The sequence below is a fragment of the Haliotis rubra genome, unplaced genomic scaffold (genome assembly GCF_003918875.1).
Source record: "Haliotis rubra isolate DU_JTF1 unplaced genomic scaffold, ASM391887v1 Scf193, whole genome shotgun sequence".
Taxonomy (NCBI): domain Eukaryota; kingdom Metazoa; phylum Mollusca; class Gastropoda; order Lepetellida; family Haliotidae; genus Haliotis; species Haliotis rubra.
In genome coordinates, this window is record NW_025765925.1 from 1003874 (window position 1) to 1013387 (window position 9514).

The 9514-nt window shown below is 43.5% G+C and overlaps 1 protein-coding gene across 1 annotated transcript; it reads right to left on the reverse strand.

The window, feature by feature from the left end:
- Positions 1 to 232: 232 nt before the first annotated feature.
- Positions 233 to 7212, reverse strand: LOC124274674 (E3 ubiquitin/ISG15 ligase TRIM25-like). The gene is made up of 4 exons (XM_046710035.1): positions 7147 to 7212; positions 3088 to 3210; positions 2516 to 2807; positions 233 to 1987 (listed from the first exon to the last, which is right to left on the reverse strand). Exons 3-4 carry the CDS (start codon positions 2805 to 2807, stop codon positions 384 to 386), a joined length of 1896 nt encoding a protein of 631 aa, XP_046565991.1. The 5' UTR covers positions 3088 to 3210; positions 7147 to 7212; the 3' UTR covers positions 233 to 383.
- Between the last annotated feature and the right edge of the window lie 2302 nt (positions 7213 to 9514).

Consider the following 9514-nt stretch of genomic DNA (forward strand, 5'->3'; position numbering starts at 1 on the left):
ATTTCTTTCCGTAGGAAGAGAGGCGAGCCGGGGGGAACTACCAGTAGACGCTGATCTTGAGAACGAAGAGTCCTGGATGGAACATACTGGGTTAACAGGGATGATAGATTGTTGAGACACTTGTAGATGATGCACAGAACTTTGAAATCTATCCGGTATGGAACAGGAAGCCAGTGTAGAGATTTTAGCACAGGAGATATATGGTCATATTTAGAAGATAAAGAAATAATTCTGGCTGCGGTATTCTGAACTTTCTGGAGCCTTTTTATGTGTTCTTTAGAGAGTCCGTTGACAAGGCTATTGCAATAGTCAAGGCGGGAAATCACTAGACATCTAACTAGGATATGAGCACTCTTCTTGGTGATGTACTTCCTGAACCATGCCTATCTATGTCGGCGGAATTCAAATACCTTTACATAACTGTCCGACATAACATACATGAGACCTTCATTATCAACACAGACAGCACGGATATTGTCCACACCATCACGTCGTGTGAGAACATCCCTTACAAACTGCCCCGACTCTGTCAGCTGAATCACTTTGGAGTCGTAGTCTACAAGCAGGACATCCCCTGAACAGGTTGTTGTGATACCCCATGGGTATGTCAGAGCTCTGTCCCCTGTGGGAGTGTAGGTGAAGACAGTGTCCCCTTCACTGGTCACACATAGAAGGGACTTTACAGCTCTTTCACTGACTATAAGGTTGCTGCTGCTGGTCACATGGATGTAGTCTGGATTTCTTATCATTTTGTTGGTGACAGACCTCAGTACCCTCCCTGACATGTCCAGTATGTCCACTGAGTAGGGCTGCTCGTATATACTTGCCACCAGCTGTGAAGAATTCAGACAGGCGAGAGCGCAGTACACTTTGCTTGCTCTGATAATTGACCGCAACACTGGGGATGGGGTACAGTTCACTGTAACTATCTCCTTACTGTCAGGAACACTGACAAATACTTGACTCTCAGAGTACTTTGCTATTTGCCAAGGCCCATTAGAAAGCAGTAGCTGATTGTGACATGATTTGAGGTTTGATGTATAATATGTTTTGAGTCTCTTGTTATCATAATCTGCAACCACCGTAACGTTAATGCCGTCAACAGACAACACAGTGACGTCAAACAAGTCTGGTTTCTTCCTGTCGCCATCTTCCTTGCAGTGAATGGTGTGGAGTAAAAAAGGAGAAGACTCAACGTCACTCACATCATGCACAACTTTTACTTTCCCCAGCTGTAGCACATCCACTGCTTTTTTCAGCTTGTCCAGGTCTTGTGTGAACACAAGCCTTCCTGCTGCTGGTCTGTTGCCCGCAGACACCTCACCCACCGACCCAAGGCCCGCATGCATGTCCTTTAAACTGTTGGACGTCAGAGCATCAGCTGTGATGGCATATTCTTGCTGGTACATCTGCAGCTGGATCTCCTGTGATTCTATATCTGTTTCAAACTCACGTAATTGTTCACCCGTAGCCTTGTCGATGTAATCCAGAAGCTGCTTCTCTTTTCTTAAAATAGCACGCACCGCTGTCTCCTGTGCCTCCACGACTTGATCCGAGAGGAGTTTTGAACGGCTCTTTATAATCTCAATTTCAGATTTTCTCCGGGTTAATATTTTATCAATAACTGACATGTTAGTATGAAGCTGCTCTAGCTTGTTGGTCAGTTGTTCCCTCACAAGATGAGTCACACTCTCTATTGGTTCAACATCCTTACATGTCCTGTGATTTAAGCTACAGCACATAGTACATATTTCCAGCTTGCAATCCCTACAGAACAACTCTATCTGCTTGTCTGTATGGCGTTCACACATGACCCTTGTTTCTGTATGATCAGATAACTGTGCTACCTCATGGTCACACAAGCCGGTCTCCATGCGACTCTGGAAACATTCATCACAGAACACAACGTTGCAGACAGAGCACCCGGCGGTGGCTGGAGTTCTCTTTCCTTGTTTTGTACAAACACTGCACACGTGTTCCTCCACAGCTGAAACAAATACATTTGCTCAATGACATTTGTCTCAAAACATGATAAAATCATACATTGTCCTAAGATATAATAACATGTAACATATTGGTGTTGTCGTAACAGACAACGCGGATTATTTAGGTGAATGTGTAAAAGTACCAGGTTGTCACAATGGTGCTCTTTAACCAACAGAACTCCCTTGTCAACTACTGACTATATATAGAACTTAGAGCACGAAATATTTACGTGCAAGAAAGATCTTCATGGGTCAAAACAGGTCAATGCACTCTCTTCTTTCGTTAAAGCAGATACATTCCTCTGTTAATTTATGATTGCGATACGTCCCATCGCAATTCATCGATAGCTCTTTTCCAACAATAAACTTCAATTTGCTGGTTTACCTGACAAAAGAATATTTAATTTGCATAAACACTATTCTCTTGACGTCAAAATAAGTCCAGTTCCCATATTTATGAGTGCGCGTGCGTGCGTGCGTGTGCGCACGTGTGGGTTTACACATTTTAAACAAAAAGTAAAATTAATTACGTTCAGCACTTGGTCCAAAGTCGTCCATCAACCCCTGGATGACGTGGCTTGGTTTCAGCTGACTGACCCACTCCTCTACTGGCCTGTGCGGGTTGGTCACCTTCGTCAGCTGCCTGCAGGAGGGACACGGGAGGGACTTGGCTTGTATTGCTGCAGGCCTTGTGTTGATGTAGTTCAGCAGGCACGATTTGCAGAATGTGTGATTACACTGAAGTGTGGCAGGATCTTTGAACACATCAGTACAGATTGAGCAGCTGAGGTGTCTCTCGGTCAGTTTCTTAGCTGTCGCCATCTGAAGCAAAACCGCCAGCTAAATGAAGTACATATATGTTGTAATTACACTTTACTTGAAAACCCTAAAGAAGTAAAATATTTCTGTTACACAGTGAAAAAGTTACATAAGTTACAAGAAGACAACCCCTTGCATTCATATTTGCGGTACATTTTATAGTGCCGCTGAGCTTACCGGTGGGGCAAGATATGTTCACCATTTGGCAAACGCCTGGTAAGGTCAAATGGGGATGTTCTTAAGTAAATGTGTTAAAGAAATTTGAAAAATCCGTCGCACCTACCTCGAACTGGGCTCCTAGCTCAAGACGTTCACTTCCTTGTAGGTAGTCAAAACTTGACCGGTCAAGACGGCGAGTGGTCGGTCATATAGTAGACTCAGGAACGTTCTCGCCGCGTACCCTCCCCTGTAAAGTGAAATATACAGATCTAAGTAACACTAAGCAAATGTGTATGTGTATCTATATGACAATCGAGGAAGGGGGTGTGTGGGGTGTGTGTGGGGTGTGTGGGGGGTGTGGGGGTGTGTGTTGAAGACAGCAATCCACAGTCGTCATATACTGGCGACGTCAATACAGATTTTATGGACAAGTAACAACGCTAAAAGGACAACAATAATTGCATTGTCTTAACTTTGACAGCACACGTTACCATCATCTCGGGTACAGAGTCACGGTTGTATGTCTTTTATGTAATACTCTGCCTTCGTATGTGGAGCTTTATTTATTAAATAATTTTATTTTAAGTTTTGTTGAAAAATGCCCAGTCAAAGAAACTTAATACTTAAAGTTCAAAAACGCCTATTAGAAGTTTATTGCATTATCGGATTCAACATGATCATCAATAGCAAGTTCCATAAACATTTAGCTAGTTAGTTAGTTATTTACTTTATTTAGCGTCGCACGCACAACTAAGGTATTTCGGCGACGGGGACATTGAGCTGAAACTAACCTGTCATTTATATGTATGTACATGTGGACGTTGCCCCATACTAATCGTAAAGCCCGTACCAGTGTCAGGAATGGGCAGTGTGATAGCCCCGTACTGGTCGTAAAGCCCGTGCCTGTGTCAGGAATGGGCAGTGTGATAGCCCCGTACTGGTCGTAAAGCCCGTGCCTGTGTCAGGAATGGGCAGTGTGACAGCCCCGTACTGGTCGTAAAGCCCGTGCCAGTATCAGGATTGGGCAGTGTGACAGCCCCATACTGGTCGTAAAACCCATGCCTGTGTCAGGAATGGGCAGTGTGATAGCCCCGTACTGGTCGTAAAGCCCGTGCCAGTGTCAGGATTGGGCAGTGTGAAAGCCCCATACAGGTCGTAAAGCCCGTGCCAATGTCAGGAATGGACAATGTGATAGCCCCATACTGGTCGTAAAGCTCGTACCAGTGTCAGGATTGGGCAGTGTGACAGCCCCGTACTGGTCGTAAAGCTCGTACCAGTGTCAGGATTGGGCAGTGTGACAGCCCCGTACTGGTCGTAAAGCTCGTACCAGTGTCAGGATTGGGCAGTGTGACAGCCCCGTACTGGTCGTAAAGTCCGTACCAATGTCAGGAATGAACAGTGTGACAGCCCCGTACTGGTCGTAAGGCCCGTGCCTGTGTCAGGATTGGGCAGTGTGACAGCCCCGTACTGGTCGTAAAGCCCGTGCCAGTGTCAGGGGTGGACAGTGTGACAGCCCCGTACTGGTCGTAAAGCCCGTGCCAGTGTCAGGATTGGGCAGTGTGACAGCCCCGTACTGGTCGTAAGACCCGTGCCTGTGTCAGGAATGGACAATGTGATAGCCCCATACTGGTCGTAAAGCTCGTACCAGTGTCAGGATTGGGCAGTGTGACAGCCCCGTACTGGTCGTAAAGCTCGTACCAGTGTCAGGATTGGGCAGTGTGACAGCCCCGTACTGGTCGTAAAGTCCGTACCAATGTCAGGAATGAACAGTGTGACAGCCCCGTACTGGTCGTAAGGCCCGTGCCTGTGTCAGGATTGGGCAGTGTGACAGCCCCGTACTGGTCGTAAAGCCCGTGCCAGTGTCAGGGGTGGACAGTGTGACAGCCCCGTACTGGTCGTAAAGCCCGTGCCAGTGTCAGGATTGGGCAGTGTGAAAGCCCCATACAGGTCGTAAAGCCCCTACTAGTGTCAGGATTGGGCAGTGTGACAGCCCCGTACTGGTCGTAAGACCCGTACCAGTGTCAGGAATGGGCAGTGTGACAGCCCCGTACTGGTCGTAAATCTCGTACTTGTGTCAGGAATGGACAGTGTGACAGCCCCGTACTGGTCGTAAATCTCGTACTAGTGTCAGGAATGGGCAGTGTGACAGCCCCGTACTAGTCGTAAAGCTCGTACCAGTGTCAGGAATGACAGTGTGACAGCACATCTTCGTTATGCTTTTGACAATTTGAACAACTCAACTTGTAGAGGTAGTTCATGGAAACTAGTTGTGGTTCATCATACCCATTACATCGCAATATACGTAGAATTATTTACGTAAGGTAATATAATACTGTGATTCGGTAAGCGTCATGTTAACGCATGATGTATCGTTATCAAACTTAATCTTCAACTGGTATAAAACTGATTGTGTGAAGAATTAAGGTAAGAATATGAAACATATGAATTGTTGGACTGCATGTTACGTCCTGAATACGTGTGTAAAGTATGAATATAATGTGTGATTGTAGGAATGACTGACTGACTGACTGAGTTTGGTTTTACGCCGCATTTAGCAATATTCCAGCAATATCACGGCGGGGGACACCAGAAATGGGCTTCACTCATTGTACCCATGTGGGGATTCGAACCCGGGTCTTCGCCGTGACGAGCCAACGCTTTAACCACTAGACTACCCCACCGCCCCTTGTAGGAATGAAGCAGGGTTTTAGCATTAGGTATAGTTTAGAAAGGTTACTGATTACCCTGCAGTAACTGAACGTCTGTTTGTATTAAGATTGCTTTTAAGATGTTCATTTATTCGTCATGCAGATGTACCCGTATTGCTCACTCAGCGGTCGGTTTCTGATTGATGTACCCAGGTCCACTCACTTGGTGGGTTTACTATACTTTCTGTATTGAATATAGTAGACATGATAATAAATGTATTATATCAAGCTTGCTACTGCACATGATCATTCAAATGTATGTACATGCAAATTATAGGCATATTTGGATTATATCATTAATAAACTTTATCTGTTCGCAATTATAATATTTTTGTAATTAGTTATAATATTTGATGTGACATTACGTATCAGCACATATTGTTTTCTTGTCTAATGAATGTTTTGCAATTGTTTCAGGGTTTAAACCATTTATCTGAAATAAGTAAACTTAGCCACAGTGCGAAAACACCTGTCTGTTCATGTCAGGAAATAGTCCCAGTTGCATTTGCTAATCTATTTTAAGTTACTTTGTTCTCCCCAAACGCAAATCTGAAGGTCTTCTCAATAAAGACTTATCTGTCTTTTACAGATGGTTTTGAGTTACTATATACCTATTGTACATAACTCATGCATGTATTTTGAACAATATTGTACCCTGAACTTCAAGTTATAAAGCTGTTCGATTCTGACATATCATACACGGGGTTGGAGATTAAAGGGACATAACATATGAAAACTTACACTTCAACACATCTTGTCTGTCTCACAGTCCCTGAGCCCCAATATTTCCCTTCTTCAACGCTAAAGCCCTAAATGAAGCGTCTAGATTTCTCCAGGTTCTGAATCTCCCTTTCAATTGGGCCCCTTTTCAATTTGAAACGAATTGTTTGTTTCTGTCAAAATAATATATATTCGGAGACTAAGTGTAAGTCTACACGTCTCGCTGAACACGGGGAACTTGTCTATCTATCATTCATGCCCGAATTCAAGCACCCATTAGAGCTAGAGGCACTACTTCCGACCCACCCCTAATTTCATTAAATCTGAATGAGACGTGGATGCTCACGTCAGGATTAGGGCTGCAAGCGTGGCTCGAAGTAACAGGAGGGTCGGGACACCAGCACACGTTCTCTGACCCATGTTACTGTACAGCTTGTTCCTATTTATACCAGACAGGTCACCGTGACCTACTGGCACACGTACAGACAGGCGAAATATGCCCGCCTCGCTGGCGATAGTTGGTCTTGGCAACTGTAACACTCTAGATTGTGTAGCCTTTCATAAATGACGAAGATTCAGAGGCAAACTGACATTACACAGAAATATATGAACGTCGTCGACTTCTGATGGAAAGATCGATATCTACTCCACTGTATCATGCAGTCTGTATGTGTTGATGTGGAATGTGGTACACGCTATATAACAGTTAATGTAATTGCTAAATTTGTGAAGTTTCATCTATATATGTAACGTACCCACACAACACGACATGGTGAGCTCGACGAAGGTGCCCGTCTTCCTGTTGCTTGCCTCGAGTCACGTGATGTAACTTAGTTCACGTGACCTGTTGAAGGCCATGTACATAATCAATAACAACGTCCACGCCGGTTGTAACAGGGAAACGCCATCTAACGTTCCGTAGAAGTATCTCTGTTGCTTTGAATACGTCACGAAAGTAGCATCAGATATAGCTGTTCGGATTTCACGACAGAAACAGTGAGTGAGTTTAGTTTTACGCCGCACTCAGCGATATTCCAGCTATATGGCGGCGGTCTGTAAATAATCGAGTTGGGCCAGGTAATCCAGTGATCAACATCATGAGCATCGATCTGCGCAATTGGGAACCGATGACATGTGTCAACCAAGTCAGCGAGCCTGACCACCCGATCCCGTTAGTCACGAAACTCGGGCAATTAAAATTGTTCTCGTGTATTAACTTGACTTAGTCGCGTGAACAGGCAATAGTCATACAATATGTTTTCACTTTAAAACCAACATGGGGAAAGCAAAGTCCGAAACCTCTTATTGCGTCAAAATACAAAATTAGTTTTCAGTTATTTAAATTAACCATGTCTTCTTTGGACGGCTAACCCGTGAAGATCCGGGCTAGAATTGATCTTCAGCAACCCATGTTTGTCTTAAGAGACGACTAACGGGATCAGGTGGTCAGGTTCGCGCTATTGATCATTGGATTGTCTGGTCCAGACACGATTATTTACAGACCGCCGTCATATATACTCTTAAAAAAGTACGGGAACTTCATTTTTAATTTACGATTGAAAAAAAAATGGGATATCGGAGTCAACAAATGTTTACATCATAATAATGAATGTTTTGAGAGTGCATCACCACTTGCACTTCCTTATGAACATAGCTGGTTGTACAGTAATTGCTTTTGAAAGATGACTGATGTATGATGTGAAATTTGCATGTGTACGATCTTCATTTTAAATTAATAAAACGGCTTGAAACAAACACTAACAGCAACTGTGTGATGCATGATTGTCAAAATGAATGATATTTATCGACATTCTTGAAAGCGTCAAAATGAAGAATGATACCCAATGTACGTGTATGGGGCTACTGCGTTGTACACGTGCATCCCATGCGTAGTGTTCAGGGGTGGCGACAAAGAGAAATTGTGGTGCGTTCATAAGATGTCTGCCATTGAAAGGTTGTTAACGCTTATACTTCCTATCCAAATTAGTCACTTAGACGGTTGAATGTGATCACAGATATTTTCAAGGAGGGGGAAGACCAACATGGAGAGAACTCCCCTGTTCATAACACCAACATCAAAACGCCATTCAAATGAGTCAGGTTGGATTTATCTTCAACCATTATGTTATCTAAGTCTATCACACCAGGCCCCATATTTACCATCAACCATTATGTTATCTAAGTCTATCACACCAGGGCCCCATATTTACCATCAACCATTATGTTATCTAAGTGTATCACACCAGGGCCCCATATTTACCATCAACCATTATGTTATCTAAGTGTATCACACCAGGGCCCCATATTTACCATCAACCATTATGTTATCTAAGTGTATCACACCAGGGCCCCATATTTACCATCAACCATTATGTTATCTAAGTGTATCACACCAGGGCCCCATATTTACCATCAGCCATTATGTTATCTAAGTGTATCACACCAGGGCCCCATATTTACCATCAACCATTATGTTATCTAAGTGTATCACACCAGACCCCATATTTACTATCAGCCATTATGTTATCTAAGTCTATCACACCAGGCCCCATATTTACCATCAGTCATTATGTTATCTAAGTCTATCACACCAGGCCCCATATTTACCATCAACCATTATGTTATCTAAGTCTATCACACCAGGCCCCATATTTACCATCAACCATTATTTTAGCTAAGTCTATCACACCAGGCCCCATATTTACCATCAGTCATTATTTTATCTAAGTGTATCACACCAGACCCCATATTTACTATCAGCCATTATGTTATCTAAGTCTATCACACCAGGCCCCATATTTACCATCAGCCATTATGTTATCTAAGTCTATCACACCAGGCCCCATAGTTACCATCAACCATTATGTTATCTAAGTCTATCACACCAGGCCCCATATTTACCATCAACCATTATTTATCTAAGTGTAGGCCCCATATTTACCATCACCAGGCCCCATATTTACCATCAACCATTATGTTATCTAAGTGTATCACACCAGGCCCCATATTTACCATCAGCCATTATGTTATCTAAGTGTATCACACCAGGACCCATATTTACCATCAGCCATTATGTTATCTAAGTGTATCACACCAGGACCCATATTTACCATCAGCCATTAT

Coding starts and splice junctions, on each gene's coding strand:
- LOC124274674 (XM_046710035.1), bottom strand. CDS start 2,807: ATGGCGACAGCTAAGAAACTGACCGAGAGACACCTCAGCTGCTCAATC. Junction 1,988..2,515: donor CTTTGGACCAAGTGCTGAAC/GTAATTAATTTT, acceptor TATTTGTTTCAG/CTGTGGAGGAACACGTGTGC.